General features: G+C 39.9%; 1 protein-coding gene across 1 annotated transcript in view; it reads right to left on the reverse strand.

Moving 5' to 3' along the window:
- RASGRP3 (RAS guanyl releasing protein 3) overlaps positions 1–23,054 on the reverse strand; it is a 31,722-nt gene extending 8,668 nt beyond the window's left edge. The window contains exons 1-11 of the mRNA XM_082481180.1: positions 22,883–23,054; positions 21,242–21,339; positions 20,529–20,596; positions 18,715–18,846; positions 17,306–17,453; positions 14,458–14,631; positions 13,913–14,029; positions 13,332–13,607; positions 6,957–7,034; positions 2,984–3,100; positions 302–417 (exon numbers count right to left, since the gene is read on the reverse strand). Of these exons, the coding sequence (XP_082337306.1) occupies positions 302–417; positions 2,984–3,100; positions 6,957–7,034; positions 13,332–13,607; positions 13,913–14,029; positions 14,458–14,631; positions 17,306–17,453; positions 18,715–18,846; positions 20,529–20,596; positions 21,242–21,339; positions 22,883–22,952 (1,394 nt within the window). The 5' untranslated portion in view covers positions 22,953–23,054. The remainder of the gene's footprint in view (positions 1–301; positions 418–2,983; positions 3,101–6,956; positions 7,035–13,331; positions 13,608–13,912; positions 14,030–14,457; positions 14,632–17,305; positions 17,454–18,714; positions 18,847–20,528; positions 20,597–21,241; positions 21,340–22,882) is intronic.
- Between the last annotated feature and the right edge of the window lie 4,328 nt (positions 23,055–27,382).

The raw sequence follows: 27,382 nt of genomic DNA on the forward strand, positions 1-27,382 counted from the left end.
GTAATTTGGTTATACTCTAGCAGTTGTGACTCAGTCCCAGTAGGAATTCCTCATTAAGCCATTGCATAAAAGATTTGGAAAGTACCAGGTAAAGCAGAACTTCAACTTCAGTGGTCTTATAGGACCGACTACAGCATAGGAAGTTAAATGAGAACAGAATTCATCTTTCAGTGATCTTCATTTGCTTAAGTGAGGAGTCAGACCCAAGAAGCTTGGGAGACACTGTTCCTTCAATATTCAGTTTTCATGAGTTTTTAAATTAAGGAAAAGAAAAAACCCACAAAGAAATCTCCAAACTTACTGGTCTTTGTCCAGCACACAGAAAGAGTCCAAAAAGGGGAAGTTGGCAGCTATACTTTCAAAGTCTTCCTGAGAAATATAGCCATCGTGGTCATGATCATAGTTCCTAAAGACAGACTGGGGAAAAAAAAGGAAATTATTGTCCTAATATCCAGCCTATCCTGAATCTATACCAGCTCTTCAACCTTATATATGCATGTAAATTAATGTTCAACATTACTAATCAGATGCTCTGCTGCCTTGTTTTATTCCTTTTGTTCCTATTCGGTACTTCAATATGCATATTTATTTGATCGTAGGGGAAAAATGGCTAATTTTTAAAGAAAACTAGACCTCAGTATCTATCTAGTGATGGTCCTCCACACATCTTCAGACATGATTATTCTTGCTTTATTTTTCTTGATTGGAAATGTCACTAAAATTCTGCCCATGTGACATATTCCTTTTGCTTCATTAAGTATGCTTTTTAATCACAAAAAAAGAAATAAAACAAAAACAACCCAACAACAGCTTTCCCATGAGTATGTCAGATGTTTTTAGCTTCACTTCTCTTTTAGCTGGTCACCTCTGCTTTGCCACAACACTGTTTCAATCTGATTTGTTTACTAATACTTCAACACCCAGATCATGAGTACTTTGTATTTAACAACTTTTCCCTCCATCCACCTTCCCCCAGCTTACCAATAAATAAAAACAGACATGGGATCAAATATCAAAGTTTGCATAAAGTGACGGAAGCCCTCCTTAGCTGCTAAGGAATTGCTATATTCTCTCTTACTGATTGCAGAGATGTCTAAGGGGCGTTAAAGCTACCTGTGACGCTAATGGGAAAAACATGCATGTCAATGTCAACATGACTATCTGAAAGACACATATCAAAGCACAAATTCTCTCATTCGATTAAGATTTGGTTGGCAAAGACAAGAACTTAATATACTGAGACCTCTGAAAGGCATTGTCCTTACTGCAATGAGAATGTGCTGAAGGCAATTTCTAAGCCTTTATCAAATGATCTGTAACCAATGACTGGCAGACCTCAAAAATACATTGTCAAGTAATCAATATGCAAACCCAAGTATTATTCAACACTTTTAGTTATAAAACCAATGCATTAAAGCACAACTCAAAGCAGCTAGTAAATGACAAAGACTGTCAAAACTAAGACAGCTGTACAGAGTGGTATGAGCCTCTTGGTAAGCTGTATCCATAACAGCCCCAAACCGTGTTCTAATCCTGCCGATCTCAAGATCATATGTCCCAAGCAAGGCCAAAATTGTAGAATGGGGGACCACATCTCCCCTACATGCAAAACCAAGAACAACCCCCCACCAAGCACATTCTGGAAAGACTAAGGAGTTGCGACAGACTTCCTATTTAAACAAATTATCAAAGAGAGATTTGGATGTGCAGTGTTTTTCATCAACACATATGGCACTGACAAAAGCAACACAGGAACAGCATGTGCAGTTCTTGCATCCCATATTAAGAGAAAAATGAAAGTTTTTTTAAGAAAGAGCATGTACAAAAAGTAAAATACAAGATGTATTTGAAGTCTGAGTGAGAGAACTGAAGACTTAGTTTAAATTATCTTAACACTATAACCCCAATTAATGTTCTGTAACACAGACAAGGTCAGAATTTAACAGTTCCTCCCAGACTTAGTTATTAATTTGCAAAAAGCAGAAGGAAATCTTGCTTCATTATCTAAAACACATTCCTAGTTCCTCTGCATGCTGCTCACATCACTAAAAGTCCCTTACACACCAACACAGCAGGGCTCAGTCTCTCCAAAGGAACCTGGTAGTCTTTGGGTTTGTTTGCATTACCTAACACTTTACCTTCCAAACTGAAGCTGGAAGATCCCAGCTATAATTGTCCATGACCTTATGCCCAAATTTTTAAAGCGATACCAAGCCAGTGCTATCTTTATCGTACATAATATGCTCTGGACAGTCAAATGACAGGTGGAAGCTACCCAGAGGGCAGACACGGTACCTCCCACCCATCATCACTCTTGGAAAAGCAACTACCAACAGGGAATTTGCTAGTCAGCATTTGCATTCTCTCAGGTGGCTCATTAGAGAACAGGAATATTATTTTAACCTTGGCATGTTGGATAATCAGTTCCTAATCAGTTTCTGGTATACCGTCCTGAGCAGTAGACTTGATCTGTGGCTTTTGGAGAGCTTGGCCACCTGGCACTACCATACAGATGCCAAGAAACCTGTCTTTTGCCTGCAAATTGGCACAGTGCACCACTTGGTGCAGGGGAGGGTTTTCAGAAACCTTTTCTGGACCCATTAATGCATGACTCCTTATTTCTGAGTATTTTTGTTTCCAGCTGTCTGTTACCAGACATAAACTGCGTGACTAAAGCTGTAAAAACTCAACTTTGCCCTTTCAATTTATATTTGCTAATCAAACCTATTAAACAGGAGCCAGGCTTTCGATGCTCTTGAAAGTTTGCTCCTTTGCATCCCAAAACATGCTTACTAATCCCATCACTGATTGCAGGAACAAAATAAATATTTCTCAAAGTATCAGTAAAAGCTCAAATTTGTTATCGGATGCCTGAAATTAATGCCAACCATAACAATTTCTTGAAAAGATTGAAATTAATTATAGTGATGACAATGTCAAAGCTATTGTTCTCTTCAGCCAATATATTCTTCGAAATACTTACATCCACCAGCTTTCTTATGTGCTTGTTAATGACTGTAGGGTCAGGTTTTGGTACCACTCCAGATGCCCACTCCAGTGGCACTACTGGCTTGTTAGGGGTTGTCGGGGAGGTAGGCTGCTGAGAGATGGATCAGAACACAAAGATTTTCAAATCTGAATTACGAAGTTAAATTTCCCATTAAAAGCAGCTGCATATGTCAGAGCTACAACCACAAACTACCCCACTAATAGCTTCAGTTGGGCTCTCTGTGGCACCATGCAGCTATGCTAGCAGCTGCAGCGCCAAGTGAACTCAGAAGCAAAACCAAGCAGACTTTCCTCACTGCTGTTTCTGGAGGGTTCAACAGCAATGAGACTCGGAGGAAGAGGAAAGGAAGGAGGGTCTCTGGACAAAGTGGGCATCAGAAATGGATAAGCCCAGAATCCTGCTTTTCTCCTTCCCAATACAGCCCCCGAGGATCTTGCCACCACGACGCAGGCTGGCTCCAGCTCCCTGCCAGAAGGACCGTACCCAGGAGCCACACGAGGGACTGCACTGCGGCGGCCTGAATAAGTTAACGCTCCTGCTCTGTGCGGCACCAAGAAGAGGGCAGGATGCAGGAGCAGGGCAGAATTGTGCTCAGCAATCCCACCGGTTTCCAGCTGAGATGTGCCAGGACGCACAGCTTATTTCATTTAGGCAGCCTGAGCAGAAAGGGCGCTAACCTTTGACTTCCTCTCCAGATAACACCAGGCAGACTATTTTATTTTGAAAACAGCTTGGTCCTGATGAAACGGTAGCTGACAGCTCACTGGATGCACTGAGCATGCAGCCCGACTCCCTCCACACCACTACGGTACTTTGGGAGAAGCTCTGGCACGCAGCTCAGTTTGTTCAAGTAGAAAATATAGGACAAACCTGAACACAGTCAGGTAACACTTCAAAACCCACCAGGCAGCATGAAAAATGCTGCAAGGCATACTGGCCTTCTCCTATATCTGCCACTGGACATCCAGCAGGTGAAGCAGTGTCAAGCAGAAAAAATTCACCATAGTTTGGATCAGAAGCAAGATGACCCACAGCCTCAGAAGGCCAATGAGCAAGAAAACTGGGTCCCATCTGTCTCTCTATTAAGTGGTGTGAGTTAAGAGGGAGATCATTAAGCTATCTAAAAATGTAACAGTTGTTATTGTGTATAACAAAGGTATTGTAGACTTTGACACTGAGATGAAAAATGGTCACAAGGTCACGCTCTACCATGTTTGGTAAGGAAAAAAAAAAAGGATGTGTTAGTGGGTTGCTTTATCATTTGGCTTTTCCTTATTCAATTGTCAGAACAGCTTTTATCAGTTCCTCAGTGGCTCTTGACTCATCATACAAATCTGCACAGGTAAATTTAAGGAAGAAAAAAATCCCTATATCCACAGAATTCAATTCCAACAGGAGATACAGTGAACCTGGACATCCAGCTCTATATGCCAAAAGCACTTGCAGAATTTTTTAATCCTAAACTTAATGTCACCACACAGTGGTGGACCAACATGCTGGGAAGTGTTCTTTGCTCTAAAAATATGCGGAAATGCAGCAGTCTTTTAAAGACATCATGTTACATGATAACATGTAATGTCGTTATTTTGATGTTCTCTGTGGTCAGAGAAGAAATTTGATGTTTCTTATCTTAAGAAATTCTTAAAGGGACTTAAAGCATCCGTATTAAAATGTCAGAGTGGTGCTAGACTACCAAGTCCTCACAGAGAGCTTTCAACTCCTGATGGTCTAAGTGCACAATGGCAGAAAGAGACTGAATAGACTGGAGCATTCCTCTATTTTCTGGGCTATTTCATTTGAAGTCTCATTCAATTTTTATGTTTTTTGACAAGTTGCAAGGAAAACTTCATGTTACTGTCCATTAACCAAAGGGAAATGTTGGTTCCTCCTATTTTTCTCATAGACTCATATGAACAATCATAATTTTATTTATGTATTTGAAATGCATGCTATGAGGAAAGGTACTAACCAGTGTCTAGAGACTACCAAGCTGAATTTATTGAACGTTCAGAAACACTACATCTGTCATGGTGTTTGTGATGTGGCCTGTATCTCCTGTCTGTTTCACCAGCACAGGGATAATGGTGTCATAGATTTAAAAAACATTTTCAGATGGATGCAAACCTCTGCGTGTTTTGGCATGGAAATAAATTCTACTCAGAAGCAAAACCCCTATGTAAGTGTGTCTTCAGTGGCATAACTGTACCAGGCAAAGTTGTATTCTAGCCAACAGCTGTACTAGTAAAAACCCCCAACAAGAAGGTAATTAATGCACAGGAAAAAGCAGGACAGCGTGACAGGGAGATGCTATACTACAGATGGTCAGTCTTTAGAATTTTTTTAGGCTGCAACAGTGATTGAAGAGTCTCTTCCCAGTTTTAGGAGAATGAAAGTCTTGCTCAAGTCCCTGTTGACAGCAGGCTCATATGGTAACAGATCAGCTCCACTTTTGCCTCGAAAACAACCACAGCAGCCGGAGGCACTTCCTCTGCAGTACACCTGCATGGGAGTTGTACCCGTACAACAACAAATGAAGGAGCAGTTGGAAGGATATAACTACACTGTCACATTGCCTTTGACAAATTTTTCCACATACAAAAGCTCTACAGATTCTTTCCCCTCTAAAATATCTTGTGTGCTTTGGCACTCCATCAAAGAGAAGTATGCTTCAAACAGTCCGGCTTCTGTCGATTCAGCTGTAGCTTTCTACCCATCAGGGTGCTGCAACAGCTCAATGTCACTGGTTATTCATTGATCATCATGCAGAAGTCTCCCACAATTGCTGGGTACTGTTAAAGTTCACAGCACTGTTTATATCACTTTTGTCCTTCTTAAAGCTCAGGCTGGAGATCAAAGTAGCAAGGTGATAATTTTCTTCGTTTACAGTAGTGGCCCATTAGTCCTTCCACAACATAGAGCTGTAACAATTGCAACTTTGCTGGCAGTAATGGGAGCACGAGGGAGCCAGAATGACTGTGATAAATGGGAATTGTTATGGTCAAATCATATCCAACAGGGACTGGAGACTCAGTAATGAAATTCCAGGTGTTCAAACTGAGTTAGTGTTGACTGTAGAAATATTCAATAGCTTCTTTACTATTGCTCATCATCTACCACTAAAAGTGCACACACACATAGTCCTCAAACTGGTCTCCAAGTGTGATAAACTATCTTAAAACCCAGAAAAGCACTACACTTGGAAATTAAGGGGCTTGCCTTCCTTGATTGCTTTGAAGAATACTTCAAAAACGTAAAAAGCACTGCAGTGAATCACCTCAGACTGCTGGACTCTGCCCTCACACCCTGCTAAGCATTTCCAGCCACCCTTAGTTTCTGCCGGTGTCAAACTTGAAAGAGCTCAGCCTGAAAGAATCACATGCTGGATATGATAGGTAATAAGGATGTTAATGGACTGATGAAGTGCTCAGAGGGAAGAAGAGTACCCAGACTTTGGCAGCAGAAGAGAGAGTAAGGCTTTAAATGAAATTCAACTATTAATTAGGAGATTTATCTATACTCTCAGACTTTTATAAGCAAACAGTTTTGAAAACACAACAGCTAATGCTGCGGCTTACCTAAAACAAATCTTTGGACTCAGTGTTGTTTTATATAACAGCACCAGCATCCAGAAAATGAAGTACTGGTCACGCAATAAATAATTGATGTAAACTTACAAAGGATATCTTCACATAAAGCAGAACTATGTTTTCCATGACTTGCAGAGGTTTTGTTGGAAAACAATTAATAATGAAGTCTGGCATGTTTCACTATTTACTTCTCCCAATATGCACAAAAACCTATAAATAGTGACTGTGTACAAGCACACACACTAAAACCTTTTATGTGAATATGAATAAGGAAACACGTTAACTGTCAGTTAAAAGTTTAACCAGCTGCATGCAGACAAAATAAGCAATATGTCAAAATGCAGTAAAAGATGACCTACAGATTTGGAGTTCCTTGGTTCCAGCACCAGTGAAAGCTTGTAGATATCATCCTCAGTGTGATAGAGGTCCAGGGACAGCTACGTGTAAGAAAGAGAAAAAAAATGGTAATATTTATTAGACTGGGTTGGTTATGCCAGGCTTGTTAGCAGAGGTATACCTCCCACTGAAGATAAACAAAAAATTTTGCTACTCAGAGCTCAGGATACACGCCAAAGCTGCTTGCAGCTTTCCACAGAGCTAACGTAACCCAACGCATGCTGGTGAGCACACGCTGCTGCTCATGCCTATACTGATCCGACCAGGCACTGTACTTAGAGGCTGTCACAATCTGCACCCAAACATGTCAAGTGCAAGGGGCTGCGTACTGACCTTCACCAAAGTGAAACATTGGCACCAAAGACCACCCTTATGCAAAACATATTCTTCTAGCAGTTCAATGGTCACAACAGATCTCAAAGAAATAACCTAGTGAATAAAAAAACTGCAGGAAAGGAGTTGTATAGAGGCTAGGCTGGAAGTACTTCAGATTGTGTTCTGGTCAAATCTTGTGAATCTGAAGAAGGGTCAGAGTACCTGATCTTCTACAGAGATCAGCCCATGCAGCAAAAGCCTCTCTGGAAAGCCCTGGGCAGCAGCTGACCACAGACACTGGCCCACAAGGGGCAGACCAGGTTCATCACTGCTGTTGATGCAGCAAAATGTTCCATGAAGAGCAATCCCAGTTACTCTCACCCAGCTTGGCCTGTTGCCGATCCCGTCTCACCAAGTGAGGCAAATTCCCTTTCAGCTTACGTTTTTAGATAAATGAAAGATTTTTCTTCCATGTTCTCATTGTTTTACCCAGAGGATTTATTGAGAAAAAAAGAAGGGGCATAAACATGCTTAAAGTAAAATGAATTTGCTTGGTTTTACTTTGGCAACTGTGGTCTTGTGCCAGCGCAGGTCTGCATTAAAATCCTCCTTGCTTGAAGTGATGAAGGAGCAAAGTAATCAACACTGTGGCTAATGTTTTGCAATGAAAGGAAACGAGCATTGCATGCTTCCTGTGATTATGTCCCTACATTAAACGGCTTTGGAGTAACTGACATGATTTGACGTTATCATCTACCTTGCAAATCCCCAATTAAGCTAAGATTGAGTTAAAAGGATGCTTCCCAGCAGGCAGATAGAATTACTACTGACTAAATGACTGTGACAGAAGGTTATTTTTAGAGACCCTGAAGTGCCAGATGAGTAACAAGCAGGACCATCAACACCGTATTGCAGAACCACCTCTAGGAACCAGCTTCTTTTAGGCAGAATTTTGTGCAGTAAGACAGGAGTCGTGCTCTTTCCAAAGATAGGTACACATCCCAGAGCGAACATTGTTTTCGAGATGTCTGGATTATGCATTATTCATTCTGTCTAGCTGTAACACTACGCTGATTTTTGCACTTTGTAATTTGGTTATGGGCACCAGTGAAAGCCTGAGCATCCTGCAGGTTCCCTCGCGCAGCCGGCACACTGCTGTCCCAGGGGAATGTAAGGACCTGTCCTAAAGATAATGTAGATCAAATAACTGCTGTAACAAATATGTATTTAGTTATTCAGTGACCGTATTCTTAGGTTCCTGGGTGGTATAAAATAAGCAGAATTCAGTTGAAGCAATTGATGTTATTAGGTCAGGCTGGGATTGACAGAGGAATCACTAGTTCAAAAGGTCTTGGCCAGTTCCTACTGAAGAGCACAGTCCTCTCAGCAGGCCAGATAAGCAGGGTGTGGATTTGGACGTGGAAATGCATTAGTATGAGGAAGTTTGTATCTCCCCCTCCCTGAACTATCTGACCTCATCATAAGCAGTGGTTATAACTTCAATAGGCACGATGCGTAAGCACACAGTGAACGAGGTATTCTCTAGTACAGAAGTTTCAAATACTAGCAAAAAATTTACAAGCATGATGACTATGCAGTTATATAAGCTCTCATTTTACATTTTATTTACTGTATCGCTCTGAGTTTTCCTAGGACAATCTTTACAGCGGGTGGCAGTTTCTATTCTAATTTGGCTTTCAGTGCTGTCCTATTTTTCCAAGCAATTTGGGGGGATATTGAGGAAGGTGGAGGAGGGATCAGAAAAGCACAGCTTTTTTTTTTTTTTTTGTAAGTGGAACTTACTGAACACAAATTAGGGAGGGTGACTTTCAATTTGATTGTTTAGATATTTCTCATTCTCTTCACTAGACTGTAAAAATGACTGGGACTTTCCAGTCATTTGCATATATTCTCAGAACAGGTTAGATAAATAGCTGTTGAGACCTAAAAATAGTGGGGGAAAAATGCTGGCACCAAATAAGTTCTAATGCAGTTAGTATAAATACACTGTAGACTAGTTGAGAGACTGAGATCCTCTTCCAATCCACAGAAAGTGATGAAACATTTGACCACAGGCTTTTATTCATGTTGTGAAACAAAAACAATGTGGAAATACTGCACAGCAGGTAAGGAAATCCCTTAAGCATTCTCACCAAATGTAAGTTTTCTAATGACGAAAATGTCATTAGAACAATTATTACTCTCTGGTGCACCGCTAGGCTCATGCTCAGGTCCTCTTTTACTGCGTCTTCTTAGCTCCAGGTTTCAGATGTCAGGGACTGGTACAGAACTGGGTACAGAGTCTGTGGAGATGGAGCGAGTGTGGCCAGCAATGCAGGAAGGGAGGAAGAATCGCACAGACTAAGAGCAAGCATGCACTAAGATGTGAGTCCGTCTTTGTGTAACACACTCCAGCCCACTGAGAGCTGAATTGTAGCACATTCAATTCTCTCCATTCACCCGTTAGGTCTATACAAACAACACCACCTGAAAAATGCCCATCCTTGACCAAGTGGCCTGAAGTTTACTAGCAAGGCCTTGCCCCAGCTTTTAAGCCAGCTCTCACTTCATAGCTCTTAACACAGTCTCCCCAGCCATCACCACTTCCAAAATGCTTCAAAGGTATCAGCTCCCCCATAGCAGACAGGCATCCACTACTGAGGAAAAGAAAGACCAGGGCAAATTCTCACATGCCCACTTAGTCCATGAAATACCCATTTTATCTTTTTGCGCAAGTTGTAGCGCTAGCTAACCAGCACTCAGTGATTTACTTGTCAAGCAGCAGAGGCCAGGCTGTTAGCACTTGCTAAATGTGGTGTAAAAGGCAATACTGCAAGGGATGGAGGCCAGGCAAGAGATTTACACATTGCTTATCAGGTCAAAACACCTACTAAAAGCCTGCCTGGATAGAAACAGCTTAATGGGAAAAGAGCAGAAGTGAACAAATAGTTGGGTCAGCAGATTCACACGCAAATGAAAAGCACTAAAGCACTCTACATGTTTATGCACATTTACTAGTTTTGAAAGGGAGTTTCTATAAGTAAGTTAAAGATGAGAAAAATTTTTACAGTTTACATTAGAGAGGGAAGACCTAGCAATAAATAGAAGAGTTATTTCTTCGGGGTCTGAAAACTGAGGATGACTTTGGCAGCAAGGGAGGCTAAATCTGCTAAAAGACCATTTGCACGTAACAAGGTCAAGTATTTTTAGTCAGTTCTTGTCAGCTTTGGGCTGCAATCCTAGCTTTCTTCTCCTCCTTCTCTGACCCCAGCCTATAATTTAAAACTTATTAACAAAAACATTTCACCTGCTATATAAGTTCATTATTACTGTTCCAGAGACCACCGTAAAAAAAAAAAAAAAAAAAAAGTACTGTCATGTATTCATATGTACAAATGAGGACCAAACCTACATGCTGGAAGAAAAGTGAGAAAATTGATAATATTATGAGATGTACCAAAATTCAGGTCCAGGAACATTTTGTAGAAATTTGGTTTTATCCTTTCCAGGAATCACCATCTTAAACCAAAACTCCCACACTACCCAATCTACTTGACTCACAACTACACTTCCAGTGACTACTATGAAGACAGAATTGCCCTTAAAAGGTTTTAGGGTACTCACAGCTGTCTACCTAGGATACCTATGGCTGTCTCCATCATTACTGAAAGGTACCACCATGGAATTATGCTAACAGGTAAAAAGCAGCACAAGTTAATTTTAACCCATGATCAGGTCTGGAATCAACATTGCAGCATGCAGCTTCCTTTATTTACAATCAGATTGGCTCAACTGTAACCAAAATCAATACAGTTATATTAGGAATTAACACATCAAAGAATAGTAAGTGAAAAAGTACTTGTCACGTACTCAATTGCTTCTCCTGGTAAACGAAATATACTGAATTAAGTATTAATGTAGATATAAATAAAATCCATATCATTTTGCTAAAAACAAACAAACCAAGGAAAATAAAAAAAAAGAAAAATACAATGATGGGGATGAATCTGCAAGGTCTTAGAAAAATTTGAAGCTTTCTGCTCCTTTTGGAAAGCACACTGTCACCCAAAAGAGAGAAGAACAGCTAATGAAAATGTCAGCAGTGGTTCAGCTTCCATGTCTCACTTCACATTGTCTAATTTCTGCCCTTTTGGACTCAGTTTCTTATTGCTCAGTTCTCTAAAACCTGCGTTTCCACTTCCCCCTACTCACAACCAAGCTTGTAAGAAACTGTGAAATTTCAGAAACAAGCAGGGAGGGAAGGAATGGCACAAGATAGGAAGGTGCCTCTCAATTCCTATTAAAACAAAACAAGGTAATAAATATCTGCCTTTATAGTCTAATATTTTAATTAGGTGGGTGTTGCAATGGGCAATACACAGTACCTTCCTGTCCTGTCCCACTAACGGTGATTAGGACTTGTTCCCAGATTGCTCCATACAAAGTGCAACAGGAGAAGGTTTTCACGGTCCCCCAAACTTTCCCATTGCTCATCACAATGAAGCCACAGGTATATCTACACTGTCTTGGTTGCTTCAAACTCAGGCTTACATTTGTCAGCCTTTGAAGTGTAAACCTCTGTACCTGATCAGTCCCAGCATAAATCCACTGCAAATTACAATCTCCGCTTAATTTCTAGATATGCACATTTTTGAGCATTTTAAAGTAAAGCATAAAAGGAAAAAAATCCAAAGCTCCTGCCCAATGACCTCCAGTTAAGTCATTTACCTAGAATGAGCTAGGTAAGAAGAGTCACCTCAAGCCCGTGACCTGACTGAGGAAAAGCTGGAATTTGGTTCCCACCTCCCCAGGGAGTAAATTCTGAGAAGTTCATGCTATTCAACAAGATAAACACTGGAAAAATCCTGAAATCTGCCTGAGTTACACACAGACCCTGCTTACTTCTAATTTCTTTTTTTTTTTTTAAAGAATTCTACTGATTTAAGGAAAGCAAAGCAAAGAGATTTTCTTTCAGTCAGGATCAGAGATCTGAAAGACAAAGTTAAATAACAAGAACAGAAACAGCATAAAATGATTACATATTAAGAGAACCCTTTACCTAACATGAGGTATTTCAGAGAGTAGGTGGCTTTTATTTGCTTGCAAAATCAACTGGCTTAAAAAAAACAGCATTCCTTTTTTCAAGTTTCACAGGTTTTATCTTTAATTCCAAGATGCTGGTTTTTGCCTGTGACCTGAACAAACTGTGGTGTTGGGTCAAACACTGCTGCAGTTAAGACCAGTGCTAAAATGACAAAATTTCAATAGAATCAGGATTTGGCGTGATGGTTCAGGCTCCATGATTCAGTATGTTTTGAAATAAAGTGTAGTATTTATTAAAATTACAGTCGTTGTCTACATATCAAAAAGGGGACTGAAAAACAATTAATTTTAGCATTGCCAGTTGCAACTTAAAAAAAAAAAAGTTTTATTCAGCCTTTTTGAAATCTCACTTTCCTTTGGTTTGAAATGCGTAATTTGTGTGTGCAAGTTTCAAGCCTCTGCAAATGAAGCCACTGGCAAGGGAGAAGGGGAGGGGAAAGAGCAGGGGTTGCAGGCACTCTTTAACACCATTCAGGAGCATTTTTAGTTACTGGGTAGAAAGAGTACTGTGCTGCACAAAAAGCACAGGGAAGCAAGAACAGAGTGATGGCCAAGTTGGAATTTCACTTGTGTGTCCATGACAACACTTCACCCGATCTTTGCACAGGAGATATAAGTCTCAATTCTATGTAGTCAGAACTTAGTTTTTACTTCTCCTACCACAACCACAGCCCTCCTTCTGCTCCCTTAAAATAATTACTTGATAACAATCCTCTTGCTGCTTCCAGCCATCACATACTACAATAATGCAACTCTCTCTGACTTACACCTCATGTGAACTTGTTTCTGGTTTGTATTCTCTCCCTTTTCTTTTACAAAACTGGAATAACAATGTGCACTTATCTCTATAGATATGAACATTCCTACTGACATTCAACATCTGAATAACTGAAGTAAACGGAAATATGCTTAATACTTACAGTTAGCAGGTTAATCAAATCCATATTAGGTTCTAAATGATGAGAGGCAGTTTGCAGGGAAACCAGTTCACTCAAGGTGATGGAAAGCTGCTGCATTTTCACTATGTTAACTTTGTTCTCATCTATCCAGTCAGGAAAAATTACATGGACAGCAATCAAGTCTTTCAAATGAACTCCTAAAATAGGAATTTTGAAGCCAACACAGTCAGCAAAAGCCTTGCGGTAGTTGCAGTAGTTTCCATTGGAAGAGACCAGCTCTGTCATTTCATTCCAGTCCTACAAATAGTCAGAGAAACAAGTCTCTGTGAAAGTATTCATAGCATATCCTTAATTTGTTTAAAATGACCACAGCTCATGTCAGGATGCATCAGTGTTAATTTCCTCTCTGGCACAGGGAATCAAGAAGAGGATCTCCATGAGCCGATCCTTCTCCACCACGAGGAACGCAACCAAAGTGCTTTTTAGGATGACCTGCCATGATCCAAGTATTGTGCTGGTGAGACACCTGCACTGCAGAACTCATCAGACCTCAAAGAGGTGATGTTCCGCTCAATATGTCTATATTCTGGACTCCACCATACCTTTGTGACTTCTGAAGACAGATGAGAATGAGTTTCTTTTAGGCGAGAAATAGAGCTGTGGCTTAGACCCCCCACAACTGCCATCAGTGTGTTGAAGTTCTGGAGGTGAAGGAGCTTCTGCAGGAGATATTGATCATGCATAATTAAAAATCAAGGAAATACATATGGCAGCTATCCAGTGTCACACATGACAAGCGAAAGGAGACAACCTGTCACTGCTAAAGCAGAAATCACTAAACCAGGGGACATAACAGAATGGTTCAGCATTTCTTTTTTGAAATTTTTTGAATTAGCTTAGCTCCACAAGAAACACACAATAGTGACAGTTGTCAACCAGAATGCAACAAAGAAAAATTATTTTATAGTTATGTCTGCTAGTTAAAAAATGCAGACACCCCACACCTGAACAAATAACCTGCAGTGATGTTGAACAGGCTGTTCACTGAGAAAACAGCACAAAGAGCATCCAGTCCATTTGTTCACTGCAATCTCTATTTGTATTATTACTTTATACTGGAGGAAAAAGACTCAGATGCAGGACTTACCTGTGCAACATTGATAAACTTTGTGATTACTTCTGCCCTTTGCTGGGGTGTTGGTTTGCTGAGAACCATGAGCTGGACCCATTTGGAGATGCCATTAAATAAAGCAATAGATCTCTCCAAAGTAGGATTGTTCTCCAAGCAGCCATGGATCACATAGCTTTGGTAGTCTGTGAACTAACAGAGGAAAAGTATTTTCGGTAAACCGGTTGACAACTTAAGAATCAAATTGAAGCTTTGATCACTTTTTCCTTTTAAAGCTCCTCTTGTTTAGAAAGTGACCAAGACTCAAGGTCAGCAGACCCTGCTGCACATCAATTCTTTCTTAAAATTTTGGTGTTGTTGGTGTTTTTTTTTTTATTATTGAAATGTCAGCTTAAAACTTTAGTGTTCGTGTGTCAAGTAATGCAGCAGCACGCATGATGAGCATGATTACTACTTCCATGGAATCACCTTTCCCATAATTTACTCAACACTTACAAGAATTTATCTTGTGAAGTTTTGCTTGACATCCTCATGGCATAATACTCTACAGGAATTACTTAGTGCTACAAGCAAGGAGCATATAAAAAAGAGCTTTCATCCCACTCCAATATCCTGACCAACTCCATTGTTGATGTAAAGAGGGAAATCTCGGCAGCACTGAAATTAACAGGAGCTCTGTCACCCTTCACAGGAGCTTGAACTGCATCCCAAGAAGCTAACTATGCACCATTTTCTTCCTTCTATGTCAAAAAAATTCTGCAGCATAAGGAGCTTAAGGAGCTGCTTCTGCTAAATCTTGCTTCTTTTGATGCTGTTGTTCAGTCGCTGCACATTCATGGACATAGTTCTACATGGGAGAGCGACTGCTCCCAAGAATTAGATTTCCCTACACGTTTGCAAAACATTTTTCAGCTGTCTCTAAGACAGATTTTCAGAAGCTTATGACATAACTTTAGCTTATGCAGGGAGTTGATAGCAATGCCAGCCAACACCGGTTTCTTGGTCTTAGCTGATCAAAAATTGCCTGCTAGAAGTCCATATGATGGCATATGCTCTTACACAGCAGATGATTGTCTCAGAGCTGCAGACAAACAGTATCTCAGTGTTCAGATACTTTTAAATGTTTTCTGTTATGGTTAACACTGCCCTTCCTTCTCCCCCATATTTTTTTAAATAGGTAAAACCAAAGACAGGATTCAGACTAATCATCTTTTACAATTACGTAGCTTTGAGATAACTCTTTCACCTACCTTGCAAATGTAAGTGGCACTCTTACTCTTCTGAACAGCTTACAGTAAATCACATGGTCTCATTGACATCTCCAAATAAATGCTAGTTGTTTCTCTATAGCAGTTCTCAATTGTTCTTTAAATTAGATTAGTGATACTGGGCTCGTTTTTCAAACTCTATGTTTTGAAGTGTGCCCTTCACTTTATTTCCTGGAAATGTACCATTCTTAAAGCTTTTTGGTTACCAGTCTCATATACACAAGTAACACATTTTTCAGACCTCTTAATTGCATTACAGGAGGGTATAAGATTAATTAATTCTAATCGGTTGCAGAAAAACATCTGAAATATAGCAAAATTCAAGCTGCAGAATTATCAGACAGATTAGAAACAGCAACGAAAAAAGAAAATTCAATGCAGGTCTGAGCTTTCTTTCTGGAATTCCCAAAGGAATTAAAACATATCTTAAGTCTAGTTAGCAATCCATCCCTTGTTTCTTGTCCCTCCCTCCTTCTTTGAGATCAGCATTGCACAGATCACGGTAGGGTATCTTCCTATGATTTGAAGTCTAGAGTAACAAACCTTTGAACGTTATTAAATGATGTCAAAAGTGATTCTATTTAGACTGATCTCAGGTCCTCATTGATCTCTTTTTCCTTCCTCTCTTGAAACAAACAAAAGACCTCACCTATTTTTCTTAGCTTTGGAGTTTGTTTTTTTTTCATGCTCCTAATCACTTTAAAAAAAGTCTCATTTTTTTTGCTGAAGAGAACTTGTCATCTTGAGAACCTACTGCTTCCATTTGCCACCAGATACAGTGGCATCATGTGACTTTTTCTTATGGATGTTTGATAGAAGAAATCAGCCTTTCTTTTGGCATTTGTGTTACTCATTTGTTTTCCTTTAGCTTCTACTTTCATTTTTATCCATTTTTGCCTCTTGTTCATATTTAATCCTGTGTGAAAACAAGCAACTGTATCTGAATTTTCCTCAGTGCCAATATGGGAGAAGGAGGAAAGAGAAGTTGTGCTGTCTCTGTTCTTGCAGGTTTTCAAGATCCAACTGGCTAAGTCCCTGAGGAACATGATCTATCTCAGAGCTGACCCTGCTTGGGGCAGGGGGTTGGCCTAGAGGCCTCCTGAGGTCCCTTCCAGTCTGAATTATCTTCCGATCCTAAGTTGGCAAACGAAAGGACAGTTTCTGAAGAAGTGGTTGGGAGTGAATGGAAACTACAGAACGACTATATATATTTCAGTCTCTTCAAAAATTATTCATTGCAAAGACTCTGACACTTTCCTGAAAAGTAATGAACTAATTTCCTCAGAGAAAAAAAAAAACAACTGAAGATTTTGAACAATAATGTTAGTTTAATCAATTGCTGCAACACATGGCTGCAGTAGCTTTTAGCAATAATTTTTGCCCAGAATTTCTCCACAAAATTAACTTTTATCACTTAAACCATCAGTCATGAAAAAGATCAAGGAAGTGCTGGTGGAACCAGCCATACATCATATGCTAGATTATAAAGATTTACTACACTGAAATGTTGAGGGGAAAAAGTCATAAATGTTAAACCATGTGAACACTCTTTAAGGACAGGTTCCTAATTGCAAGTGACAAAGTTGTAGGTTTCTTACAGAAATTCTCCTAAAAGATTTATGCTCCAGAAAAGTGAGATGTTCAGCTAGCTCAATGGGCTCCAGATGGTCAAACAGCAGGCAAGCTTTTCCTTTCTTGGAAATCTTCTTTCTCTGTGTAACTCTTCTCATCCAGTCATAGGAAGGACTGCAACAGAAAATAAGTACAATTCTCATTTCTGCGTGGGTACATGTGAGCATAGCAAATGGTTTACACACACAGTATAAAATTACCAAGAGACAGATCATGAGTTTTCTGATCTGTGACATCCAGCACATAACAAACACTCAGAATAAGACCTGTTTGGGTGCATAACAGAAGACAAGTGATTTGGAGGTGCTACTGCAAATGATAAATCGTAGCAGATTTCTATCAGAACAAAAGGACAACGTACTCTTCTCTATGATACAGGAAGCCATAATTAAAAAATGCCTTGGGAATACAAGAACAGGCCACACCAAATTCTGATACAGAATAAAAAAAGACTTGAATAGCATCACGGATTAATTTTTACTCTGTAAAACCACGGGTCCATGAAGTAATGGAACAGCAGAAACAGTCAAACAGCTAACAAAACACTAAGAAGTGAGTGGACAAAAAGGTAAATCATTTGCTTGCAAGCAATGGAATAATGTAAAAGCACTTCAGAGAGCAGGAAGAGGTTGCAAACAACATTTTAAAGTGAAAATTTAAGAGACAATATTCATGTGATTTCACTGGTACTGTTCTTGCAGGAAGTCTTGCAACCTTCACTGAGGTTAGTAGTGCTGTCCTTCCAGGTTACTATGACTTTTTTAAATAAGGAAAAGTCAGTGTGCACATGCCATATTTTAAAAGAAAAGCTACAATATCAGGTAAAATACAAGAGTCTGTCTGGTGATCTTTAAAAGGTAACTTTCATTTCAGCATGTCAAGGAAATAGTAGTGTAATCATTTTGATGCAATAAAACCACAAATGTGAATGCTAAAGCATAGAAAAGAAGTACACAGAAAGCCATTAGAAAAAATTAACAGGTTACTGATGAGAGAACAAAAAGCTCCCTGAGAAAATGCAAGATTTACACAACATCCGAGTCACTGCACTGCTTGTCATTCTGTATGAAAAATGACAGGAAAAAAGTAGTATTAATCACTTAATTGGCACTAGCTTTGTCAAGAAAATTATTTCTTTCCTGCATATATTAAAAATTTACATACAGATAAGAATATTCTCTTTACTGTGACACTACAATTAGAATTCCAAATTTTTAGTAACTTCAAATTTAGAAGACAATATAATCTTTTTGTAACTGCTTTTTTGCTCTCTCAAGATCAAGATAGCCCTTAAAATTTTCATATTTTGCACAAAACTAGAGTTCTATCGTTACAGAGACAGAGAGAGATATACGAAATCTCATAACATCCTTACATGCTGGAGATATCAATGAGATGAATGTGATCCTCATGTCCGAGCTGGCTGGCTACTTCTCGAAACTCTTCAGTCAAACGAATCAGCCCAAGATCCAAGTTAAACTCCGCAGGAAATTCCAAAATCCAGTATCTGAAATCCACAGGCAGAGGCTCAGAGATGCCCAGGGATTCAGGTGTAACATTTGGTGGCTGCATATATATACTCACATTTTATTCAATAGGACTTATAAATTCAAACCCATTGGCTTTTGGGCAGAGAGGGTGGACTACCCCAACTTGCTGCTGAACTGGGAAAAGCCATTTTATCGAATAATTTCCTTTGGTTAACTCACCACAGCACAACACAGCAGCATTCTGTTGAAATGCAAAATTAAAGTATCAAGAATAGTGTTGTGAGCAGAACTAGGGAAGTGATTGTTACCCTGTACCCAGCACTGATGAGGCCCCACCTCGAGTACTGTGTTCATTTTTGGGCCCCTTACTACAAGAAAGACATTGAGGTACTGGAGCATGTCCACAGATGGGCAACAAAGCTGGTGAGGGGTCTGAAGAACAAGTCTTATGAGGAATGGCTGAGGGAACTGGGGTTGTTTAGTCTGGAGAAAAGGAGGCTGAGTGGAGACCTTATCGCTCTCTACAACTACCTGAAAGGAGGTTGTAGAGAGGTGGGGGTTGACGTAGTGACAAGCGATAGGACAAAAGAAAATGGCCTCAAGTTGCGCCAGGGCAGGTTTAGGATGGATATTAGGAAAAATTTCTTCACTGAAAGTGTTGTTTAGCATTGGAACAGGCTGCCCAGGGAAGTGGTGGAGTTGCCATCTCTGGGGTTTTAGTGGTGGTTTTGGCAGTGTTAGGTTGATGGTTGGACTTGATCTCAAAGGTCCCTTCCAACCTAGACAATTCTATGATTCTATAAAGTGATGCCTCAGGTGACACACACAAAAGGCACACATGGGTGTCCTGACTCACGCTGCTGGGACACTCAAATGACACACTTATCCCTTGTCCAAGTGAGATACTTTGTCTGATCAGAAAAGATTTTTCAATGAAAATGAGAATGTGAATATGAGTGGCAGTTCTACCATGAGAACCATGTAAACAAGATGTTTCCTCTGCTGTTTAAGGAGGTATGGAAAAGGCTTTATCAGTCCTGCTTTCAATAACACCCCTTGCCTTTCTTCACAGTGATATAACTTAGTCCAGAGGAAGGAGGAAAAAAATAATGGTTTAGAGTAGCATAGTATCATGCTAACTTAAAAATTCATGCTTTCTCTTTTATGGAGAAATGCTCCTATACAAGCACAGCCTAACACATGAAAGCTTTCCCATAGAAACTAGGTCAGAGACAGTTGGTGCAAGGATCAGAACATACCCGACCTGTAATAGCTTTGGCACCACTAACTCACTCCTGTTGTCACACATTATGTAGGGATTGCATGAACTGAAGCCCACAGCCCAGAGATAATCTTCCTCTACCACACTAGATTGCATCTTGGAGCAAAATGTGTCTCTCCTCTGTGTGGCACTGAACTAGTCTCACTTTAAGAGGTGTCACACTCAAACACCAAGTAAATCATAGCACAAGTTTTCAATCAGCTTTTTAGCTCAATGCAGTTAAGTACCTTAAAGGCTGGATGGCTCAACGTAAATAATTTTTTTCAAAGCACAGAAATTCACTCTTTCAAGTTAATAAAAAAAGAAAAGCTTTATATTTCCATGGTTTAGTTTTAATCTTTACAAAAAGAGAAATTTCATTGACAGTATTCACAGAAGCATAAAAACAAAATGCTAGAGGGCCAGATGCATGCTTACCTCATGAAATAGCATATTTTTAATCTGAATTCATTGCAGTTCTCCCCATTGGCATCTCTATACGTAGGCTAGTTAAAGAAAGCTTTGTGTGCCTTGATTCAGTAATGTTGTTTTTATCCACAGAAGACTGTGACACTAGACCAGCTGAATAACAAAACAGTATCAAACTTCGTTATCTAGAGATAACGACAGTATGCTCTGATATTTCATTCACTTTCACAGCATCTCAGGACACACAGACCATTTCCTGGCCGACACTTTGTTTTTGCCCTGGCAAAAATGCCTATATTATACTACTCTGAATACTCTGCTGAACGGTTTCTTGCCAGCTCTGACTAATCAAATATGATAGTTCTTCTGATTACTGAATTATTTACGATGTATAGATGACATGCAGGTGCTTAGCGGCCAACGAAAGTTCATACTAGTCCAAAGCCAGCTAGCCAGCCATTACACATTTGAACAGTTATCTTGGTAATATATTTCCATTTATTCAAAGTTAATTCAAAGTATGCCTCAGCAAACTGGTATGTATGGAAAAAGTCCACAACTAATAGCAGGCAGAAGCTCACAGACTTCCACTTTTTAGGCTGAAAAAATCTCCCCCCTAGACATTGTTTGTCACTAATTAATTGACACATTTTACATGCAGTCACAGAAACAATCTGCTTTTGACATTTTAATTTGCAGGACTTCCTGAAAGGATATGTGGCCAGAAGCTTGCCAGCCAGCTCTGTGGAAGGCAGATACCACCGGTGCATTAAAAGAAAGGTTCTAGGCAAATGGCTGGAGCACCGATTTCCTTTGTCATCTGCAAAAGAGAAACAAGTGAGTTAAGCACAGTATTCATGAACAGAGACGAGGTTTTATTCTTCAAGTGGAGTCAGAAAGAAAGGACCAAAAGTGGAAATGTTGGATCATTATCTGTCAAATAGGTAAGAAACAAAACCAAAGAACACAAATGCTCCTTTAGTGATAACTCCTGTTAGACTGTAGAGGTAGGTAAAAAAAAAAAAATATCAGTGTAGATAACAGGCCATAGCTAGAAAAACTATGGGGTATGGACAGCACTATGCTAAATGTTATACAAAGACTGCCAGTAATCCAAAGAACAAATCCAATATTAGTCCACCAAAATGGTGCGGACATTACTTAAATACAACCACTTCCATGTATAACCACTTCCAATATTTGTTTTACTGCAGCTTTATAGCTTTATGTTAACAATTAGATTGTTAAAAAAGGGATCTGGCTCAAAGAATTCAATGTCAAAGCAGGACCTCACATCTGTGCCCAGGGTGCCATCTCCAGCTGCCATATAGACCCTTGCGTCTTTGCAATGTAGCCGCTGAAACTACACAAAGATTTATTCCCTGGCAGGTTAGCTGACCATCAGTGTTCCTCAACATCTGCAATCTTAGATTATTCTCCGTCTGTCACTCTTTTAAAAGATAGTAGACGACATGCACGTATGAAAAGGGAACCACACAAGGACTACGCTTGTCAAAAGATTGTGTATACAAGAAAGACAGGCATGATTTCCAAGAGACAACAAGTATATGGGCTCTGATACCTCTCATTAAGTATTTAGAACATCAGGTTTGATGGAGGTTTACAAACATGGATATATGGGGATGCACTATGCTCAGTAGCAAGATCTGCGCCTTAATTATTTAATCTCTCTCACCTTTAGATATAGTTGTTTTTCTCCACATGGGAAAAAAAAATAAATACCTCATTCAAATCAAAAGCTGTCCTGCATTTCCAGAGAATCTAAACGTAGCTTTCTGAATTAAGGCCCCATTTCAAAGCATTTAAACCCATTCATGAACTCATGTGACTGCAATGTGACAAATGTCATGACTAATGGTGTTATGGATCAAGGTCTATTTCATCACTTCTCTCCCTCAGACCTGGTACATCACATTTTAATTAAGAGCAAAAAGATTACGTGAGCCTTAAGTCATATTATTGCCAATTATTGCGTGATGATTCGGAAAATCTTTCAAAAAATGACTGGTCAGAAAGGCAGCTGTGTAACCACTCAAGACAAAGACCAATGCCAAAAATAACTCCTTGAATAATTCAACTAAACACTTCTCTTGGTGAAGGCCAGCATTTTAAAAGCCACTATACCCACCATTGTGCATTATCTGTATTAAGAAAATTTAATACAGTGTGCATATGATTAAAATTCTGGCCCGTGTGATTCTGGGCCAAAATGAAACATGGAAAATTTTACAAAACAGGAATGTTGTTTGTCAGGGGAAAGACTGGCTAAATCAAAGAACAGCAGGGGTTATGTTACAAGATGAATTTCAAGAACAGCAAAGTAAAATATTGAAAAAGCCTACCAAACATTTCAATACAAGCGTTCAAAAGCTCATCTAACGTTGCAGCCTTCCCAAGAGTGTTTGACCCCATTGTCCTTTAATCGTTGTCAAAAAATAAGAGACATTTTCACCAAGCAGAAGGATGCTTCTTCAGCTGCACAGCTTTTTTACTTTATTGTTGGTTGCATTCTTAGCTGGACTTCAACGAAAATCTGGGTAAAATAAAAGAAACCATAATTATATGATTATGTGGAAGACTTATCAGAATGCAATGTTTACAGTTCAACTCATCTTTTCTATAAACTGTTTTTTCCCCACAGGATACAAAGCACGTGAAAGACTGCCGTAAGAATTCCCTACGTTTCAGCTTGTGTTTTTATATGTTGTCCAACTGTTTGTCCACTAGCACAAAATATATCCATAGCAAGGGTCATAAACCAGAAACCAGATGGTAAATGAGGGCATGCATGTACAGTGACGCACATTTTGTTCAGATCAATTTATTTACACTTGATAAGTCACTTTTGTTAATAACCCTGCTTTTATGTTTTTAAGCATACCCTTTTTTTTTCCTAACGTTACCAGTTCATGTAATGTTAATGGTCTTAATTGGAACAGACTGCATAAAATGTTTAATGAAGTTGATAGCAAACATTAAACTAGCAGACGTTTTTTCAAAGAACCTTAAGATCAGTCTCTACAGCTTTTTAAGATAAATCTTCCCACGGTAGCTGAACACTCACAGAAAGCTGAACATATAGAAACTTCTAAATTGTAACATACATTTACTATGCACTGAATTATCAAATATCCATTTACCTGAAAGATGCGCAAGATACTATTACAAATTATCAGAATTAAGTTTACAGGTTATGTTTAAAGAACAGAATAAATCAGTATTTTATTGTTTATCTGTGACTAAGACCCACTACTGCCTGACCATAACAGGTGTTTGAAATGTGTCAAACAATCAGAAAGTACATCCAGCAACTTTTCTAGAAAAAAAAAAAGCCAAGAGCACAGCTAAAACAGTCCTTGAAACGAAACAATGCAGGAATTCAGGAAATTTCTTCTCAGAAGAAGTTGCACCTAACATAAGTTTTTAATGTTGGTCATGCAAAGCACTGATGAACTATATAAGTGCTTTAATTCACTCATAAATACCAAGTTTTTCAAACCTACCATATTACAGACCTTGTGCTGCAAGTTGAGTCCTGGTAGGACTGGAATCCTTCGCCCTTTTTACTAACCCACCCTGACCCCCTCCCAAATGCCACCGTCACAAGGAGCACAAAGTGCCCTGAGCTAGGTCCCTGTGAGCTCGCAGCCCTGAAGACGTCACCGCAGTCTATCCCCCCAGGGGCCACCAGGCAGTGGCAGCTTTGCTGGCCCTGCTGGTGCCACCTCAGCCAGCCAGCTCCCACACCCATGGCACGGGCAGGCGTGCTCCTTCCTCAGCAACAGGCAGGGCCAATATATCCTGACACAAGTCCCATTTCCCAGAAAGAGGAGAAAACGCTGCTCATCCAGGCTAGGTCTGCACTACTGAACCGACCATGCCCAGACCAACTCCCAGGTGCTGGGATACAGGCCAACTAGCAGAAGCTGGCCTGTATTTACATCAGTGAAGTCTCTCAACCTCCCAAACAGAGTTGGCATGTGCAAGCTGCTTATTGCTGGCCTATGCTAACTCCCACCTGCACCTCAGATCCACTTAGAAGACCACTGACTGGTCAGGGAACCTCTAGCAGCACAGTGCATTGCATCCCAGCACCTGGAAAAGTGTCCTGCATTGGACGCTTCTCTACAGACCCAGCTTCAGAGTCTTGTGGGGCTCAAGCTGCTCATAGCATGCAGCAGTGTTTGGCTTGCAAGACCTTCAAAATACACCATTCAGCCAAAGATACTATTATTTTTAGATGGGTTCCTACAGCCAGGTTCTTTCTGGTGCCATCCAACCATGGATTTAGACCTGACACACACTCTTCCCTGAAGCTGAGAGAAGGACCCTGCAGGAAATAAGCACATCTCACCGAGCAGGGAGTTTCTACAAGCCAGTGCACACACAATGCTGCAGCAGCCCAGGGCAGCCAAGAGGAAACACGAGCAGAGAGGTGCAAGCATTCAATCCTGCTCTGCCAGTGCCTTCCTCCTAGCCAGAAGAATGCACTTTCCTCTGTTTGAATTTGGTGGTGCAGAACCCCCTTTTGAAGGAACACACGTCTGTTTTTTCCAGGAATCACGCAGACTTGCAACGAATCGGGGGAGAAAACTGCTCCTTTCACACAACAGTAAGCAGTCAGAGCATTCACCTAAGAAAAAGGGGAAGGTGAGTACACAGTGGTCCTTGGCATTGAACCCATGCTTGGCATTGTAGCAGAAGGCATCTAACAGGTAGCTCCAGGGCTAAGCTGGGCAGCCTCAACCCTTCCTGCTAGAGCTGTGCCGTTACACAAAACCCAAAGTTGTCTGAAGTGGTCCAGAGAGAAAATACCAGGGAGATACAGGGCTCTCTAACCTGCTGGTCAGGCAACACATGAGCCAAGGTTACCCCAGGTTCAGTCTTTCTTCCCGAGACTGTATATATAAAGTGAAAAAAAGTAAGTAGAGCATTTGCTTGGTTTACTTGCTTTGAGAGTTAGCCAGCAGCTGAGCGGAGTTTTTCAAGATCACAACTTTGTACTTTGGCACCTAACTTTTGCTAGAATACCACTTTGGGCATGTTTGTCCTTTTTGACCATCCCAAAATCCTTCTCTAAGTGCTTAAATTACAGACCCAGCTCTCTAGCTCTCCCAACTTCATCTGGCAGGTTTTTTCAAGAGGAGAAAAATAAAATAAATTTTACATTGGCTATTTCAAAATATTTTTTAGTCAGCTCTTCATAGAATAGAATTGAGAAAAGCGATTGTATTTTCTGCCTATCCCTTGAAAATTGCTGAACGTGAAATGTAGGAAGGGAAGAGATTTGATCCGGCTTTTCAGTTTTGTTAGTATTACCATCCTCCATAACATACAGCATAGGAGAGTATCATCTCTGTCTTCGACTGGCAACAGTATAAAGGCAGCCATATGGTAATTAACAAGTAATGCTCTGTGTAAAATTGCAGGATTTTTTTTTTAATTCTATGACAACTACTTAGCTAGTAGATACCTAGATCCTGATGTTACAGTACCATCCCCCCAAACAGTCTATCTGACCACTAAAGGGTTTTATTCTCATAATGCTTCTAAAAGAAGAATAAAATATTTCCACTGGAGGAAGAACTGGCTGACTGGGGCTAAGCCACATACCCACAGCTGAGCCAAAACCTGATATCACATCTCTTCACTGCAGACTCCAACAACCACAGCCATTACATCATCATTTGTGTGATTTAGCACTGCTGTTCTACTAGAACAATAAACATCTTGTCTATATCATGTCATAATGGTATCCAAACACACCAATGCCTCTAGAAATGGATGAGTAAAATACAACAATAAATTTCATCTACATAAATTGAGACACATGAGAAGCACAAAAAAACATACATGTAATAATACATGTATATAATATATACACATACATGTATAACGTGTATATACAAAAATGTATAATATAGGTATATAATACATACATATAATACATATATAGAAAAAAAATTAAATAAGTGGTTACTATTAAAAAATTGATTGCCAAAAGTGCAGTTGGACTACCAAATAAAGATAATCTAGAGAATTTCTGCCCCCAGGTGCTTCCTAATGTAACTGAGAAATTTCATTGCCATCTAGCTGTTTCAGAAGGATTCAGGAAAGCTGGCTAAGAAAAACAGAGCTCACTCAATGAGATCACACAGTGAATGACTGATTGCATACTACAATGAAACTAAAAAAATACATTTTTGCCTTATAATGGAATTATAAGTCCTATTACGTTTACTGCAGTTAACAGAGGCTATTAAGGACACAGGAGGCACACAATCCTCCCCAGCTATCTATTCCCATTTCTTAAGTTGGTCACTTGAAATGATAGACTCCACTATGACTCCCACTGGGAACCTGACACATGCTGGTAAGGGACTTCAGGGCAATCGTCAGGAATGGGTGAAGGATGGTAGGAAAATGATGAGTATAAGACTTAGAGTTCCCTCAAAGCCTTACAGCTTTGTTTAAAGGACGCCTTTCATTTAGGTAATAGATACAACCATAATATTCCTATGAACCAAGTCATGGTATCAGGCATGTCATGCTTTATTTTATGAAATATTACCATTACGGGATGTGCACTTCCTTCTTAGGGGGAAAGCAGAAACATCTGCACTGATGTGCCCAGAGAGCAGAAGTTCATGATGGGCTGAACTACAAGACACAGAGTTCCTTCCAAGTCTTGCCGTCACCCTCACCACCACATGCACACAGCCAGTTACTTTGAGCAGATGGCTTTCCTTAGCACTCTTCATGCAGTGTAATTGCATTTTATGTTCAATATTTTGGAAGTCTTGAGATGGCGCTATTGTGCACTGTCTTGATAGACGTATTTA

Source organism: Vanellus vanellus (assembly GCF_965231255.1).
Source record: "Vanellus vanellus genome assembly, chromosome: 3".
NCBI lineage: Eukaryota > Metazoa > Chordata > Aves > Charadriiformes > Charadriidae > Vanellus > Vanellus vanellus.